Below are 19,313 nucleotides of genomic sequence, written 5' to 3'. Positions count from 1 at the left end.
TACAGTACTGGTGTGTGTTCTCACACTGATACAGTACCGGTGTGTATTCTCTCACTGATACAGTACTGGTGTGTATTCTCACACTGATACAGTACCGGTGTGTATTCTCTCACTGATACAGTACCGGTGCGTATTCTCACACTGATACAGTACCGGTGTGTATTCTCTCACTGATACAGTACCGGTGCGTATTCTCACACTGATACAGTACCGGTGTGTATTCTCTCACTGATACAGTACCGGTGTGTATTCTCACACTGATACAGTACCGGTGTGTATTATCTCACTGATACAGTACTGGTGTGTGTTCTCACACTGATACAGTACCGGTGTGTATTCTCTCACTGATACAGTACCGGTGTGTATTATCTCACTGATACAGTACTGGTGTGTGTTCTCTCACTGATACAGTACTGGTGTGTGTTCTCACACTGATACAGTACCGGTGTGTATTATCTCACTGATACAGTACTGGTGTGTATTCTCTCACTGATACAGTACTGGTGTGTATTCTCACACTGATACAGTACCGGTGTGTATTATCTCACTGATACAGTACTGGTGTGTATTCTCTCACTGATACAGTACTGGTGTGTGTTCTCACACTGATACAGTACCGGTGTGTATTCTCTCACTGATACAGTACTGGTGTGTGTTCTCACACTGATACAGTACCGGTGCGTATTCTCACACTGATACAGTACTGGTGTGTATTCTCACACTGATACAGTACCGGTGTGTATTATCTCACTGATACAGTACTGGTGTGTGTTCTCACACTGATACAGTACTGGTGTGTATTCTCTCACTGATACAGTACTGGTGTGTGTTCTCACACTGATACAGTACCGGTGTGTATTCTCTCACTGATACAGTACTGGTGTGTGTTCTCACACTGATACAGTACTGGTGTGTATTCTCTCACTGATACAGTACTGGTGTGTGTTCTCACACTGATACAGTACCGGTGTGTATTCTCTCACTGATACAGTACTGGTGTGTATTCTCACACTGATACAGTACCGGTGTGTATTCTCTCACTGATACAGTACTGGTGTGTGTTCTCACACTGATACAGTACCGGTGTGTATTCTCTCACTGATACAGTACTGGTGTGTATTCTCGCGCTGATACGGTACTGGTGTGTGTTCTCGCGCTGATACGGTACTGGTGTGTGTTCTCACACTGATACAGTACCGGTGCGTATTCTCACACTGATACAGTACCGGTGTGTGTTCTCACACTGATACAGTACTGGTGCGTGTTCTCTCACTGATACAGTACCGGTGTGTGTTCTCGCACTGATACAGTACCGGTGTGTGTTCTCTCACTGATACAGTACTGGTGTGTGTTCTCTCAGGGGTATGGTAACAATGGGTATACTTGGATTCAAATGAGTCCAGAGCTGACCTTGTGTCATTTCTGGGGTTTTTGGGGGCTCAGTTACCAGTTGAGTGTGGAGTTTCTTATCAAAAGATGAAGGCCGGTATTTCCCACTAAAAAAAACAGGCGAGTTTGGAGCTTGTGGGCAGTTAAATTGTTAAAAATGGGATTCCTGACTTGATCCTGCCCCCAACTTGCCCACTTCCGGTTTTCCCGGAGATGGGATGGGTAGGTGGGCGACCAACCCTCTCCCAGGGTGCGTTACGCCAATTTAAATATTATAATGAGGCTGCAAGCCTCTATTTTCCCCTCCATTTTGAATTTAACTGCCTGAGGACGGGTTTCACACAATTCGTCAAACCCGGCAGTTACACCAAGGCGGGAACTGCTGCATCCAAGAGGTAAGTGGCTTTATATCTACCCCCTGGATCCCAGGACCCAACCATACCCACCCCCGTGAACGGAGAACCCCTCACGAGGCCTCTGATCACCCACCTCAGGCCTCCCCCGTCCGCCCTACAATGATGAGGAGGTTCACCCTGATCCTCCGGCCCTGCCCACCCGATCCCTGGCCGACCTCCCCCACGATCCCCGATCCTCCCCTCCCCTGATCACGGACCTCCCACCCCCCCCACCCCACCCCACCCCTCCCCCCAATCCTCGACCACCTGGATCGGCGATCCTCGACCCCCCCCGACCGGTGATCCTCGACCCCCTTCTGCGTTCCCGGACCCCGAGCCTCTAAAGCTGGCTGGCTGCGAGCAGGAATCCAAGGCCTCTCGGTAAAATCGGCAGGGCCTGTGGGAAACCTGGCCTCCTGGGTTTCCTGCCTGCCTCAAACTGTTCCGCCCCAACCCGCCTACCTGGGGAAAATTCCAACCAAAGGGTTGAATCCCAACAGTGCATATTAAGAACAAGTTAAGACAATAGTGTCATTCTGAGGGATATTGTACTCACAGTAAAAATGGAATTGACTTCAAACCAACGCAGAATACCAGGTAATTTATAAGCTGTGATAAAGGAGGTCCTCTCAATCCACATTGACTGTAAGACATAAAAAAATGAATTTGATGGGCTAAATGAATATCATGTTCTCAAATAATGATTATGCCTTTTGTCTCGACAGAATGATGTACGTACTGTTTGTACCAACGATGGTCTAACAATGGAGCACCAAAAAGGTTTCTTCCACTGTAGGCCATAATGTTACTTTACCGTTTCCGTAGCAGCAGATCGAGGGGGCCATTGATGTAATAGAGGAGGATCATGGAGTACGTAGGAGACAGGTGGCGTGACCCCACCCCTGGTTTTACTTCCAACGCAATGTATTTTTTTGGGTATCACACCTGATGACAGTATAATAGCCACAAAAGTGCTATTAAAAAATTATAAATACATGAACTGCTGCCCCCAATAGGATGGAGGAGAGAATCTTTTCCTCTCCATTTCCCTTTGCAATGCTTTGTGCTCAGCATCTAATCTTTCCACTCATGATGACCAGATTTGGTGCCGCAAACAAAGGCCTCTCTTCAGTCTGAATAATTACAACAATATTGCTTTTCTTACTGCTCTGTTCATTTCAGATTAATAAAATTAATAGATATCTTACGGCAAATTCATTGTCTGGATCCATCGTTCCCTTCTGGACCGGCCGCGAGTACTGAAACTTCTGCACGTAATTTGCCTTGTAGAAGCTGGGAAAATCAAAGACACAAAGTGACTCGCACAATGACGCACAACACTATAAGTGCTCATAGAGTAACTAACCCTTGTACTCCCCTCTCCTCTTACTCAGGCAGCCTAGCTTCATTAATAGATGGGTTACCAGATCAATTTAACTTTAGGTGTACCACTAGTACAAGGATAAGTACAGTGAATGTTGGGTATTCACCCCATCGGCCCTTTAGTATAGGGGTAACTACAGGCAATGGAGGTACTCACCCTCGGTCCTTTAGAGTAGGGATAAGTACAGGCAATGGGGGTACTCACCCTCAGTCCTTTAGAGTAGTGGTAATACAGTGAATGGGGGTATTTACCCATTAACCCTTTAGTGTAGGGGTAAGAATAGTAAATGTTGGTCAGTCACCCATCAAACCTTTAGAGAGCATTGGGTATTTTTGTAGTTGGCAGAAGGACATGATTGATTGGTGGGGATGGATAAATATTGTGGAATCTTGTTTGATTACCATTGGGGGAAGAGCATTCATACAGAACTTTAACTGAGGAAGGGTAGAGTTCACAACAGGGTAGATTTTTAATGGACCAAGTCACAACTGTCCTTTGTAGTCTGAGTGGCCTTCTCTTGCTCCTTGCTGTATTATCTTTTCACCTATGGGCCTGAGTGTAAGGAGAGTCGCAGTGCAAGGAGGAAGTGCCTCGAGAACATCGCCCGACTCTGCCCCTGCCTCAGCTCATCTGCTGCTGAAACCCTCAAACATGCCTTTGTTACCTCTAAACTTGACTATTCCAACGCAATCCTGGCCGGCCTCCCACATTCTACCCTCCGTAAACTTGAGGTCATCCAAAATCTGCTGTCTGTGTCCTAACTCGCACCAAGTCCCGTTCACCTATCACCCCTGTGCTCGCTGACCTACATTGGCTCCCAGTTAAGCAATACCTCGATTTTAAAGTTCTCATCCTTGTTTTCAAATCTCTCCATGGCCTCGCCCGTCCCTATTTCTGTAATCTCCTCCAGCCCCGCAAAACTCCGAGATATCTGCACTCCTCTAATTCTGACCTCTTGAGCATCACAGAATCACAGAATCACAGAATCTACAGTGCAGATAGAGGCCATTTTGGCCCATCGAGCCTGCACCGACACATATCCCACCCTATCCCTGTAACCACATGTATTTAATCCCCTAACACTAAGGGTCAATTTATCATAGCCAAATCAACCTAACCTGCACATCTTTGGACTGTGGGAGGAAACCGGAGCACCCGGAGGAAACCCACGCAGACACAGGGAGAATGTGCAAACTCCACACAGACAGTTGCCCGAGGCCAGATTTGAACCCGGGTCCCTGGCGCTGTGAGGCAACAGTGCTAACCACTATGCCACCGTGCCATCCCTGATTTTAATCGCTCCACCATTGGTGGCCATGCCTTCAGCTGCCAAGGCCATAAGCTCTGGAATTCCCTCCCTAAACCTCTCTGCCTCGCTGCTTCTCTTTCCTCCTTTAAGACGTTTCTTAAAATCTACCTCTTTGACCAAGCCTTTGGTCATCTGTCCTAATATTTCCTTATGTGTCTTGGAGTCAAATTTGTTTTATAACGCTCCTGTGAAGCTCCTTGAGATGTTTTACCACGTTAAAGGCGCTATATAAATACAAGTTGTTATTGTTGAATTTTATCAACATAATCTGTGTCAGTTTTCTAACCCATCAGTTCCAAAGCCAGAAACCATGTCATAATGTGATGATAATGGAAAAATCATGATGTTGGTAGGCTCGAGCTTTTTTTCTCTTTTCAATTTAATCATTATTTTGATACACTGCTGTAATCCTGTCATTCATACTGTAGCTGTGGAGTTACTGTCTCTGATTCACATGGTATGTTAAAGCTTGTTAACGCTGCTCGGCTACATCCAAACTAACTCATTACTGCGATAAATAGAGGAATAAAGCAACAGAGAAAGTACATCACAAATCTATCTGGAGTCACAGAGCTGAGCCTCGGGGGCAGTGGAGTGAGTCAACCATGATACGAGCCTGTTGAATATTAATGGTGTGTCTACACTCTTGAGGTGCTTTTGCGGGTGAAAGTTGCTTCACCAACTTTCACTGAATGTTATCACGACGGGGGAGTGAGCTCACGGCAATAACTGAGGTCTCCGCAGTGCTGGTCACGTAAGCACAAAAGCTGAGAGTGCTTTATAGGGAGGAGAGGGGGACACGGTGTAGAAGGGTCAGGGGAAAGGGGAAGTGGCAATTGGAGACAAAAGAGCGGGGCTGTTTTCAGAAGGTCTTTGAAAGCAGGATGAGCTGGGAAGAGGGAAGGATTTAGGAAGGAAGTTGTAGAGGGAAGGGGTGCAGTGGACGATTGATTGGCCAGGTGTGGTAAAGAAAGGGGAGCATGGAACCAGTGCCCATGTGCAATACATGCACCGCTCTCCATGTCAATCTCTATGTGTTGTGAAGGAATAAGTTATATTCAGAAAAATACACCAGTCCATGAAAGAATTCTGGCCTTTGTAACATGACAAACTGGGCTTGAAAATCTAAAAACTTAACAATGGAGAAGCTGTAAACAGCAGTCAGGCTATTGAGATAAGATAAGTTGTTGACACGGAATCAATAACCTTATTGAAACAGGAGGTTGGAGGTTTCTGAAAGTCTGAAGCCTTGGAAAGAAGACAATGGTGCACCCGGTTGAGGTGTTTTTAATTTACACGTCGTAAAAAGACACAAATAGAAGACCTTGGTAAAAATGACATCAAATAGAAACATCTGCTGTCACACCGTTTTTATGATAAGCTTCGAACATCTAAAGGTAGAGACACGATTCTTAATGCTACCAGCTGAACTGACTGTAAAAAATAGCAGGGGTCAGCAGAAAAATGAATAGAGATAATTAGTTTACATCAGCAGAAAACTTCAAAGGAAATACCACTACAAAAGGGTATAAAAATTGAACTTTCAAATGGGATGATAGATTCGCTGTAAAGGGGCAAAGCAATTCTCGGCTTTAGAGCTAACTCTGTAAGTCTTCAACTCTTTGTATCTCGGAGATCAAGGTATTGCATTTGATTTTGGTGGATATCCTGGAATAAACTAAGAACTGTAAAACTAACGAAGTTAAGATTTGAGAATAAGGATCTCTGATAATAGAATTGTAAGCTTTTTGTATTTGGAACTGTTAATGTTGCAATTGAATCACCAACTGTAAATTACATGTCGGTTCTTTAATAAATCTATATATTTTTAGAATTGTCTCACATAGTACTTCTGTATCAAACTCGCGAACTCAATCTCTGTACGCTCTTTGGTGAGGAGTTGCAGAATTCTGGGGGAGTTTTCCGGACCTTCATAATATCTGGAACGTTACAGTCTAGCTAAACTTATTAAAAGTGCTATCTGGAGGACGGTAACATCTTCAGGTTGTTCCTTTCCTTTAGGGAGATAGTCTGGACCTTTAGACCCAATTAAGCGTCTTTAGGATTCGGCTACCTCAAACTTTAGTTGAAAGTGAACATCTGGGGAATAGGCCTGATCTGGGGTAGCCCTAAAGGGACAAGTAATTATCCCTTCAGTATGATATATGTACCGCTCTCCCTTTGTCCATGTGTTAGACATGTATCGTTCTCCCCATATCCATACTTGTACTACTCTCCCCGTGTCCTCTCCCGCTCTCCCCATGTCCTCCCCTGCTCTCCCCATGTCCTCCCCTGCTCTCCCCGTGTCCTCTCCTGCTCTCCCTGTGTCCTCTCCCACTCTCCCTGTGTCCAGTACAACACATTGAGAGTAATGGTGTCATTACATAAGGGAGAATATACACAGCCACTTCAATGGTGTCCCAAATGGGAGGGGCTGTGTGCGGCCGAGAGTCGCTTTTTTGATTTTACTAAGTGGAAAGACTATGTGCACATCTACACAATCGCGAGGGAATGTACTGCTGGTAAAACGTACAATGTCGCCAGCATGTAGTGTGCTTTCCCCAGTGTGGGTGAATAAGGGACTTGAAATGGAAGGTTTCTGTTGGGGCAGGAAAACGGAGACTGAACTAACCCGTTTACACAGGGATAGTGCTAACACAGACCCTTTACACAGGGATAGTGCTAATACAGACCCTTTACATAGGGATAGTGATAACACAGCCCATTTACACAGGGTTTGTGATAACACAGCCCGTATACACAGGGATAGTGCTAACACAGACCCTTTACACAGGGATAGTGCTAACACAGACCCTTTACACAGGGATAGTGATAACACAGCCCATTTACACAGGGTTTGTGATAACACAGCCCATTTACACAGGGATAGTGCTAACACAGCCCATTTACACAGGGTTTGTGATAACACAGTCCATTTACACAGGGATAGTGCTAACACAGCTTGTTTACACAGGGATAGTGCTAACACAGACCCTTTACACAGGGATAGTGCTAACACAGACCCTTTACACAGGGTTAGTGCTAACACAGCTCGTTTACACAGGGATAGTGCTAACACAGACCCTTTACACAGGGATAGTGCTAACACAGACCCTTTACGCAGGGCTAGTGCTAACACAGACCCTTTACACAGGGATAGTGCTAACACTGAGTACAGGAACAAGGATGTCTTGCTGCAGTTATACAGGGCCTTGGTGAGACCACATCTTGAGTATTGTGTGCAGTTTTGGTCGCCTTATCTGAGGAAGGATGTTCTTGCCATGGAAGGAGTTCAGCGAAGATTACCCAGGCTGATACCTGGGATGGCAGGAATGACGTATGAGGAGAGATTGGGTCGATTGGGCTTGTACTCGCTGGAGTTTAGAAGAATGAGAGGGGATCTCATTGAAACTTATAAAATTCTGACAGGACTGGACAGACTAGATGCTGGAAGGATGTTCCTGATGGTCGGGGAGTCCAGAACCAGGGGTCACAGTCTAAGGATAAGGGGTAGGCCATGCAGCCCGTTTACACAGGGATAGTGCTAACACAGCCCATTTACACAGGGTTAGTGCTAACACAGCCCATTTGCACAGGGATAGTGCTAACACAGCCCGTTTACACAGGGATAGTGCTAACACAGACCCTTTACACAGGGATAGTGCTAACACAGCCCGTTTACACAGGGATAGTGCTAACACAGCCCGTTTACACAGGATAGTGCTAACACAGACCCTTTACACAGGGATAGTGCTAACACAGCCCGTTTACACAGGGATAGTGCTAACACAGCCCGTTTATACAGGGTTAGTGCTAACACAGCCCATTTACACAGGGATAGTGCTAACACAGCTGGTTTACACAGGGATAGTGCTAACACAGACCCTTTACACAGGAATAGTGCTAACACAGCCCATTTACATGGGGATAGTGCTAACATAGCCCGTTTACACAGGGATAATGCTAACACAGCCCGTTTACACAGGGTTAGTGCTAACACAGACCCTTTTCACAGGGATAGTGCAAACACAGCCCGTTTACACAGGCTAGTGCTAACACAGCCCGTTTACACAGGATAGTGCTAACACAGCCCATTTACACAGGGATAGTGCTAATGCAACCCGTTTACACAGGGATAGTGATAGCATAGACCCTTTACACAGGAATAGTGCTAACACAGCCCGTTTACACAGGATAGTGCTAACACAGCCTGTTTACACAGGGATAGTGCTAACACAGACCCTTTACACAGCGGTAGTGATACTGCCATTATGACTCTTACTGGTCTTAAACTGTAATGTTTCCAGTCTACCGTTTAAGACCTGTAGGGGGAGAAATTCAGTATCGCCCATTTGGGGCGCTAACATCGACCGGGCGGAGAATTATCACCGGACACCGCGATATTCACCTCCAATGCCCCTGGAGGTGATTGCAGCGCCAAATCAAGAGCCACACACCCCTCTTAGGGCACTAACGTCGGGGAGCGGGACACTACCTCAGAGCGCTACCCAAGGCCAGGCACTGTGAATCGCACCTAATCAGACATACCGGGGGAGGTTCAAGCATCCTGCACAGCCGCACCCTTCTCATTGCTGCTTGTGACCTGGTCCTGGAGGGGGCCTCAAACCTGCACTGAGACAGTGATGGCATTGCAAAGGCCCAGGGAGAGAGCCTGCTTCAGTGACCAGGCATTGGAGGCCCAGGGAGAGAGCCCACTGCCTCACTGACCAGGCACTGGAGGCCCAGGGAGAGAGCCTGCCTCAGTGACCAGGCATTGGAGGCCCAGGGAGAGAGCCTGCCTCAGTGACCAGGCATTGGAGGCCCAGGGAGAGAGCCTGCCTCAGTGACCAGGCATTGGAGGCCCAGGGAGAGAGCCTGCCTCAGTGACCAGTCATTGGAGGCTCAGGGAGAGAGCCCACTGCCTCAGTGACCAGGCATTGGAGGCCCAGGGAGAGAGCCTGCCTCAGTGACCAGGCACTGGAGGCCCAGGGAGAGAGCCTGCCTCAGTGACCAGGCATTGCAGGCCCAGGGAGAGAGCCTGCCTCAGTGACCAGGCATTGCAGGCCCAGGGAGAGAGCCTGCCTCAGTGACCAGGCATTGGAGGCCCAGGGAGAGAGCCTGCCTCAGTGACCAGGCACTGGAGGCCCAGGGAGAGAGCCCACTGCCTCAGTGACCAGGCACTGGAGGCCCAGGGAGAGAGCCTGCCTCAGTGACCAGGCATTGGAGGCCCAGGGAGAGAGCCTGCCTCAGTGACCAGACACTGGAGGCCCAGGGAGAGAGCCTGCCTCAGTGACCAGACACTGGAGGCCCAGGGAGAGAGCCTGCCTCAGTGACCAGGCATTGGAGGCCCAGGGAGAGAGCCTGCCTCAGTGACCAGACACTGGAGGCCCAGGGAGAGAGCCTGCCTCAGTGACCAGGCATTGGAGGCCCAGGGAGAGAGCTTGCCTCAGTGACCGGGCATTGGAGGCCCAGGGAGAGAGCCTGCCTCAGTGACCAGGCACTGGAGGCCCAGGGAGAGAGCCTGCCTCAGTGACCAGGCATTGGAGGCCCAGGGAGAGAGCCTGCCTCAGTGACCAGGCATTGGAGGCCCAGGGAGAGAGCCTGCCTCAGTGACCAGGCATTGGAGGCCCAGGGAGAGAGCCTGCCTCAGTGACCAGGCATTGGAGGCCCAGGGAGAGAGCCTGCCTCAGTGACCAGACACTGGAGGCCTGGGGAGAGAGCCTGCCTCAGTGACCAGACACTGGAGGCCCAGGGAGAGAGCCTGCCTCAGTGACCAGGCACTGGAGGCCCAGGGAGAGAGCCTGCCTCAGTGACCAGTCACTGGAGGCCCAGGGAGAGAGCCTGCCTCAGTGACCAGGCACTGGAGGCCTGGGGAGAGAGCCTGCCTCAGTGACCAGGCATTGGAGGCCTGGGGAGAGAGCCTGCCTCAGTGACCAGGCATTGGAGGCCTGGGGAGAGAGCCTGCCTCAGTGACCAGGCATTGGAGGCCTGGGGAGAGAGCCTGCCTCAGTGACCAGGCATTGGAGGCCTGGGGAGAGAGCCTGCCTCAGTGACCAGGCATTGGAGGCCTGGGGAGAGAGCCTGCCTCAGTGACCAGGCATTGGAGGCTCAGGGAGAGAGCCTGCCTCAGTGACCAGGCATTGGAGGCCTGGGGAGAGAGCCTGCCTCAGTGACCAGACACTGGAGGCCCAGGGAGAGAGCCTGCCTCAGTGACCAGGCATTGGAGGCCCAGGGAGAGAGCCTGCCTCAGTGACCAGGCATTGCAGGCCCAGGGAGAGAGCCTGCCTCAGTGACCAGGCACTGGAGGCCTGGGGAGAGAGCCTGCCTCAGTGACCAGACACTGGAGGCCCAGGGAGAGAGCCTGCCTCAGTGACCAGGCATTGCAGGCCCAGGGAGAGAGCCTGCCTCAGTGACCAGGCATTGGAGGCCCAGGGAGAGAGCCTGCCTCAGTGACCAGGCATTGGAGGCCCAGGGAGAGAGCCTGCCTCAGTGACCAGGCATTGGAGGCCCAGGGAGAGAGCCTGCCTCAGTGACCAGGCATTGCAGGCCCAGGGAGAGAGCCTGCCTCAGTGACCAGGCATTGGAGGCTCAGGGAGAGAGCCTGCCTCAGTGACCAGACACTGGACGCCCAGGGAGAGAGCCTGCCTCAGTCACCAGGCATTGGAGGCCCAGGGAGAGAGCCTGCCTCAGTGACCAGGCATTGGAGGCCCGGGGAGAGAGCCTGCCTCAGTGACCAGGCATTGGAGGCCTGGGGAGAGAGCCTGCCTCAGTGACCAGGCATTGGAGGCCTGGGGAGAGAGCCTGCCTCAGTGACCAGGCATTGGAGGCCTGGGGAGAGAGCCTGCCTCAGTGACCAGGCATTGGAGGCCTGGGGAGAGAGCCCACCGCTTCGGTGACCAGGCATTGGAGGCTCTGGTCGTGGCAGTCGAACGGTGACAGGCACTGCTGTTCCCACACCCTGGCAGGAGGCCATTGCCCCGGGAATTTTCAAGGCTGTCTCTCCCTCTCTGAGCGAGCGTAGGCAGAATAGTTTGCCGACAGGAGAACGCAGGAAGTGCGCGCCTTTAAATAGTGCTCCCCCAGCTCCCATCCAACTGTACACCATCCCCCTGTTGCTGTCGTTCCTGCCGCCAGGCGCTGGAGCAGGGGGCGCGACTCAATTTCGCATCCAGGGCGCTGCACACATGGATGACGTCACAACCTCCGGACACAGGAGATTGTGGCGCTACTGTTTAGCGCCGCCGCTAACCGGCAGCCGAATATCGCGAGCGGTGCTACGATCGCTGCGCAGGGGCGGTAAATGGGCAGCGCTAACCAACCGAATTTCGCCCCCGTAAGGTCTGTATAAATTGGACAAAGCTTTCTACAGACTCTGTAACATGACAGCAGTGACTTCTGCCATTAAGTGAAGTTCGACACAGAAACCAGCTGTAAAGGGCTTGCGGCATTTCAAATTGCGGGCCCCAGAAACTGTGCAACGTGGACATAATACTTGCATTTTCCAGTGATTTTTCCTGAAGTAAAACAGGTACAGTTCTGAAATATATTTTGTAGAATGGGCACAAGGGGGCAGCGCAGCTTTAAAAGTTCAAACCGTTCCTGGTGAAAGTGTGTATGAACACCGTGATCAAACTTGCTGCACAAAATGTTAAGATGGCCTACTTTGGCAGGGCCCATGAGAAACAAGCCTGCCTACGTCGAATTTCTGGCACAGAAGCCACGTACAGAGGATTGGAGGTGTATGCAAAAGCATGGAATGAGAAAAGCTCTTCTGACCCACCAAACCCCATCCTCCTCGAAGCATCAGTCCTCAGCAAAGGCCTCAGCTTCATCCTAGGGTTGCCAACTCTGATTGGATGTATTCCAGTAGACGTCATCACATGACCTCCCACTGCCTCGCCCCCATGCTCCCGCTATTGTTCACCTGACACACCCCTCGCGGCCCCCACATTCCCACACCAATCGGAAAGCAAACAGACTTTTCCTTATCCGATTGAATTGTTCTTGACTATCATTCGAAAAAACAGCCATTTTTTCTATCTCCAGTATTTTTTATAACGAATGAACAAAAGTGTTTAATGTTAATTAAAAAAGACACACTTTTTTTTTTAATGCCTCTATGATTTTTCTCCTGGTTTGCTCACAGCAGTGTCCTGGGGATTAATCTTTAATTCCTGGAGACTCCAGGTCAATCCTAGAGGGTTGGCAACCCTACTTCATCCCTTTAAGCCCTCGCCTCAATGAATTCCAAGCTCAACATGATGCCTAGCTTTTCTGCTGTCATGCCCACCTCTTTGGCCAGGAGGCATCCCCCATATCTCCTGTCTTCAGAATTCTCATTCCACCTCCTTCTGTCCTCTTGCCCCCTCTCGATCTTTTCATTGAGAATTGCTGGCGTGACTTCGGCTGTCTCAATTTCCCTCCCCCCCCTCAGTTCTGGTGAAAGGTCATCGACCTGAAACGTTAACTCTGTTTCTCTCTCCACAGATGCTGCCTGACCTGCTGAGTATTTCCAGCATTTTCTGTTTCTATTTCCAATTCTCCTGCCCTGTATGGTCCAACTGCTTTACACTTGCTCAAATTCTCAGGTCTTCCCGACTTTGGGAATTGAAGATTTTGAGCGGTGTCTGAGGATCGCATTCTCTGATTCCAGGGAAACGGAAACCCACCAGCGTGAACCATGTACAATTCAACCCATCATATGCTCCATCCGACCCATTTAATCTACTGAGGGAACAGTCCACAAAAAATACTCCCAAAGGTCATCAGAGCATTCATCCAGCTTCAGTTTGGCAAAATTCATCCCTGACCTGCCACTCTCCATAGGTAATTTCCCCAGGACCAGGAGAGAGCCACTGTAATGTGGGTAGTATTAGATTATCTAGGTGTGTGTTGTGCCGGTGTTTCTGATGGGAACTCAAACCATATGGGCAGAGTCAACGATGAAACCAGCCTGCTTAATTCTTGTTGATGTTAGTCAACCCAGTTGGAGGTTTGATAATGTAATGCAATGGCTTTAAGCTCTTTTGATTTGATAGATATCACACCGCCGAACAGATTTGAAACTTTGCTATAAGTTACGCCAGTAATCCAGCTTTAACCAGAGTTTTTGAGCTTTTCTACTCACAAAAGCGAGGGATGTCAGTGTTGGAGGATGGAACATTTCAGGCAACCCATTCATCAGCAATTACCCCAGATCAGGGAAAGCACAGCCATGTGTGGGGTAAAGCTTCCTCTACCCTGCCCCAACAATGGGCCTCAACCCCAACATAAGAGCTCCCTCTATTAAATGAATGGGGCCCTATGTCTCAGCCTACTGCTGATGGATAACCACTGCCTCCTAACAACACTCCCTTGCTTTTTCTCAGCAGACAGTAAGAGAAGAAGAGGGGTATCACTGAATCCCAACTCCGGTGCCATCCCACACATAAAAAGGTCATGAGTGAAGCTTCAGAGAGGCGAGGATCAGCAAGCCTGCCAAGACAGAGCTGTCAGCATTGGGGCAATGGTCAGGGCATGAACAATGATCAAAAAGAATGAGTCAAGTCACAAGCCCATTTAAATATGTGGACCCCTTGAGGACTTGTATAAACCAAAATGAGTGCTTCTCAATCCAAGTGAATGATAGTTGAGAGCCGGCCACAGGTAAGGCAGAGACAGGACACAAGTAGCCCCTGCACTATATTACGAGTACCATTGAACTGCTGTCATACTTACTTGATAACCTGGTCTGGCACTGGCTTGTTCTTGAAGCGGGGCTGTTCCTCTAGGACTGGTTGGACAGTGAAACACTGAATGACTGTATGAGAGTCAGGTTAAGGATATAGTAAGTAGTATGTAGCAACTGCTGTAGTTAGTGTTCCTCAGCATTCCTGCTCTTGGTGGGATTTATTAGTGGACTATGTGATCTAATTGGTCTCCAGCTGTGTGATTGAGGGTTCTGGTAGTGAACAACGACTAATTCTAGGGCAGGTAATGAACTTGATGTTCAAAATAACCTGTCAGATCAGATTCTTGCAACTAGAAGTTACTGTGCGCAATATTACTTGGCCCACTATATTAGGACGCCATATATCTTCTCTCTAAAATGGACTTGGAACCAAATGGTCAACTGCTGACTCTTCTCAGGTGTTAGGTTGGGTGCCTATAGGGGCAAGTTCGCTGGCAATAAAAAAGTGGAACTGAGTCAACCCACCGTGGGCAGGCACGGTAGTTGCACACCTGTGCCAGGCAGATAGTTCTCTAGGCTACCATTGGTAATTGACCAGCCTGGCTCACTCGTGGAATCTGGAAGGGTATTGTTACTGAGGACTGGGATCTTCACAGCAACAGGTAACGCTACAAGCCAATGCCCTACAGAGTAGTATGGTCCTACTTGGACAAGCAGTGGGACGCTCATTAGTGTAACATGCTGGTAAACTGCACTGCTTATGTGGGTTACACTCAGGCAGAACCCCTGCATTCACTTTGGCGGGGGGGGGGGGGGGGGGGAGTTTTCCTTCACCTTAACTCTGCTAAACTCTGCCTAACATCTTTGGACTTTGGTAAATGAGATGTGTCCCTTTAGTGGCTGTGTGTACACTCCATATTGTGCATTAACTTTTTCTCTGTGGATTTATCTGTAGATAAGTTTGGAGAAATTATAGAGATGTTTAACAGTTATTTAAGCCTGTTAAGTGTCTTCTATTCCAGGCTGGAAAGCCTAAGTGTTTGTTGCCTTTCCTCATAACTCAGATCTCTGCTCTGCGGATCAGCCTCGTGACTCTCCTCTGCACTGCCTCCAGTACTCGAATATCTCTCATTTCTTGGCGATCAGAACTGGATGCAGTATTTAAAATGCGGCCTGACTAGACCACTGAAAGTTGGATCGTTACCTGCTCTGATTTATATTCTACTGTTTTGACTACGTAGTTCAATATCCTATTGGCTTTATTGATGCTGCTCTTCATTGGTTGGACATGTTTAACATCGAGTCTACGATGACTCCTCGGTCTCTTTCAGTTTCATCCTCAGTTATTTCAACACCATTTAGGGAGTGTGTGTGCTGAGCCTTTTTTCTTTCTATGCGCAGTACTTTACATTTGTCCGCACTAAATTTCATCTGTCACTGTTCTGTCCGATTGATTATTCTTTTCCAATTCATTCTGTAACTTCTGACCTGCCTCTTCCAATTCTACTCCTCCTCCTTGTTTGGTATCATTGTCCATGTAACATTGATTTTCTGAATCCAGATCATTGGTGTAAATTAGAAACAGCAGTGGTCCCAACACTGAGGCCTGAGGTACCCCACTCAAAGCTCCCCCACCCCACTATAACAGAACTGCTCTAATAAGTAATCATTCCCTACCCTTCAACCAGCTTCTTGTTCATTACCAGGCTTTACCCTGAATCTCCACAGCTTTGAGTTTAATTAATAGCTTTTCAAGTGGAACTTTGTCAAAAGCCTTTTGGAAGTTGAGATACTTTGTAAGGCTTATCACACTCCACTTGAAGAAGTCGATGAGGTTGATGAGGCACGATTTTCCTCTTCTGAATCCATGTTGTCTGCTGCTAACTGGGCTATTGTTGTACAGGTTTACTTGTGATGATCAGTTCCATTATTTTACATGGAATGGAAGTAAGACTAGTTGGGCTGTAGTTGCCTATGTCTATTTTAAATATAGGCACCTCATTAGCTTGTTTCCAATCCTCTGGTAGCTCCTCGTCCAATGGCTCCCTAATAATGATTGTCAATACTTCACAAATCTCCTCCCTAGTCTCTCTCAGCACTCTGGGATAAATACCATCTATCCCTGGTGATTTGTTTGTTTTTGAGTCCACTTAGCTGGTCTATTACTTGTGTTTCACTGATGACGACATCATTGATTGTACTTGGGATACCTATGTCTGGGGAGGGAATGCTGCTCATGCCTTCCCTTGAATATAGCTCACTGTAATTTTCCTCAGTAGTGCACTCCAGTCTCACAAGAGCACCCTCCAACTGCATTAGTGTGACATTTCCATTTCCCACTCCAATCAACCCCATGGCCTATTTGAATGTGACTCCCAAATTAGTGTAAAATTTATGTGGTGAGCTGACATTTGAAATTACTATAAATGGGGGTAGACCTCTTTGGACCGCTGACCCTGTGCTCTTTGATTGGTCATTAGCAAACAAAGAACTGGAATTCATTTTTAGAGGGATAGAAATGAAAAGCAGAGAGGTTATGTTAAACGTAATGTTAGACCACATTTAGCATACTGTGTACAGTTCTGGTCTCCATATTACAAAAAGTATACAGAGGCACTGAAGAAGGCTCAAAAGAGATTTACAAGGATGATACCAGAACTGAGAAGTTATACCAATCAGGAAAGACTGAACAGGCTAGGGCTCTTTATTTCTAGAAAAGAAAAGGCTGAGGGGTGACCTGGTCGAGGTTTTTAGGATTTGATAGGGTAGACGTAGAGAAGATGTTTCCACTTGTGGAGGAAACCAAAACTAGGGGCTATAAATACAATAGTCACTAATAAATCCAATAGGGAATTCAGGAGAATTTATTTTTCCCAGAGAGTGATTAAAATGTGGAACTTGCTACCACAAGGAGTAGTTGAGGCAAATAGCATGGATGCATTTAAGGGGATGCTAGATAAACACATGAGGGAGAAAGGAATAGAAGTTTGTGCTGATAGGGTTAGATGAAGAGGGGTGGGAGGAGGCTCATGTGGAGCATAAACATCAGCATGGACCAGTTGGTTCGAATAGCCTGCTTCTGTTATGTGCATTCTATATAATTAGGAGGGAAACACCACTGGTAGAGAACCACGGTCTGTTTTTTCCATCCTAATGTCTCCTCCCCCTCCTCACGAAAACAGAGGGGAAACCACAGCCTTGCTCGATGTCAGGCTGCTCAACGTGGCTCCGCTGGGGAACTGAGCCAAATAGCGAACTGGATCTGTCTCTCCAAACTGCACAGTTGGTGCCAGAAAACTGCTCATCACAGTCATTATTATTGCAGAATTCACAAAATAGCAGAGCTCATCTGAGTCGTTAAGCCTGGTTAGTGCTCAACTAGTTACAACTAACTGGAATTTAACAGGCACTAAATGGAAACCTTTGACCAACCCTTACATGTAATTAACACTGCGACAAGTCATTGAACCAATTATAAAGGCTGAGACCAATTTCCTCCTGTTTGATTTGTTACAGCCTCTCTCTGATTCTACCCCCTTAATGACCTCCTTGTCTTTCAGTCTGCTGTTGCTGGTAATTTTGTTAGGGCCACAATCTCAACCAATGTCTTGGCTGACAGCTGCTCTCCGTAACATCGTACAGAGTGATGACATGCAGTTCTCCTCACGGTTAAGCAGCTGATTTCAATCATTCCCACTGTGGGCTGTTGCCCAATGGAAAGGTTGGCACCTCCCCACAGGAAGTGAAAATAGACAGTAGGACCAAGAGGTCTAGCTTAATAGGCTCTGGATCCTTTCACTTACTGTACAGAAGCTGGGGTATTCCTGTATCCTAATAGTGTTCACTTGCTACAGCTTTGCTTGAGTGGAAGGGCACTGAATCCTGGCTTGGTCAACATCTCATAGCTGACCAGGAGATGAGGCTGCCAAGGGTGACAACTGATGGGACCTCAATACCATTGATTTGGACGGTCTTGCAGTCCTTTACTATTTCCTCTTCACCAGGAAGGGGAGGGGGAAAGGGTCTTTGGCATTACACTGGCACAGCTCACTGGTATATCCACGTGAACTGCAGTGGACTGGCACAACGAGTATTACATAGAATCTGGAGCACAGAAACAGGCCATTCAGCCCAACTGGTCTATGCCAGTGTTTATACTCCTCGCGAGTCTTATCCCACTCTAATTACCTCTTCCCACCCTGCAACCACCAAAATCGCTTTATTACCTTCTCCCTCATATATGCATCAAGCTGCCCTTTAAATGCATCAATGCTCTCAGCTTCAGCCACTCCATGTGGCCACGAGTTCCACATTCTCAGCACTCTGTGTAAAATTCTTTATTTGATCTATTAGTGGCTATCTTATATTTATAGCCCCTTGTTCTGGATTCACCCATAAGTGGAAACAGTTTCTCCATATCCACAGCAAGCTGCAATCTGTTTACTCTGAGTGCCAAATGTAGCCCTCCTATTAATGCCCTGACTGCGATGTGTTGAGTTAGTAATACCCCAGAGGATTGAACTGGGGACCTTCCTGATCCATATGTGTCAGTTACCACACACTGCAGTGCATATACCTGCTGACCTCTCAGAGCTGTTCTCCTGAGTGTATTTGCATAATGATGATTTTGTTAACAGAATACAGGGTCAATTTTGCAAGGCTGTCCTCCAGTGTGCTAACGGAAACAGAATTGCACGCAGACGATGGCGTGTCTAACTTGCAGAGCTCCTGATTTTCTGTTTGTTAAAAGGGAATCACTGGAAATCCCGGCAGTGCTGTGGATCCAGTGCACTGACCTCCGTGCCAGATTGTCTTTATCAGGTGCTCCCTTTGGGGGAGGCTCCTTTGCCGGGAGCTTCAGACCACAAAATCTACCCCAACATCTTCCAAACAATTATTTCAATAGTGTTTAAAAAACAAAGAACAATAACGGACATGTGAACATCTCTCCGCAAAAGTACCCGACTGTAGGGTAAGGAGCAGATTGTAATCCAGCCGTTGACACCCCCTATATCACCACCAGCCTCAAAGGATACACTGTCCAGGGGAGTTTTTGATGTTGCTTGGAGGAGCTGACGTCGTGTTCATCCTCTCTGAGTTTGGAAACTCGGTCATCAACTGTCCTTGAAAATCTTCTCTCCGCTCATACGCCTTCCCCCGGTAGAT

At 48.1% G+C, this 19,313-nt stretch overlaps 1 protein-coding gene across 2 annotated transcripts in view; it reads right to left on the bottom strand.

Moving 5' to 3' along the window:
- Positions 1 to 19,304, bottom strand: part of LOC147113794 (dedicator of cytokinesis protein 2-like) — a 57,661-nt gene extending 38,357 nt beyond the window's left edge. For both annotated transcript variants that reach the window (XM_085995116.1, XM_085995117.1), the window contains exons 1-4: positions 19,184 to 19,304; positions 14,195 to 14,276; positions 2,993 to 3,077; positions 2,341 to 2,427 (exon numbers count right to left, since the gene is read on the bottom strand). In XM_085995116.1, coding sequence (XP_085851242.1) covers positions 2,341 to 2,427; positions 2,993 to 3,077; positions 14,195 to 14,276; positions 19,184 to 19,262 — 333 coding nt within the window. In that variant the 5' untranslated portion in view covers positions 19,263 to 19,304. The remainder of the gene's footprint in view (positions 1 to 2,340; positions 2,428 to 2,992; positions 3,078 to 14,194; positions 14,277 to 19,183) is intronic.
- Between the last annotated feature and the right edge of the window lie 9 nt (positions 19,305 to 19,313).

The sequence above is a fragment of the Somniosus microcephalus genome, chromosome 8 (assembly GCF_052327205.1).
Source record: "Somniosus microcephalus isolate GS21.2 chromosome 8, FLI_Smic_1.0, whole genome shotgun sequence".
NCBI classification, from domain to species: domain Eukaryota; kingdom Metazoa; phylum Chordata; class Chondrichthyes; order Squaliformes; family Somniosidae; genus Somniosus; species Somniosus microcephalus.
This window is presented reverse-complemented; position numbering and strand designations above follow the sequence as displayed.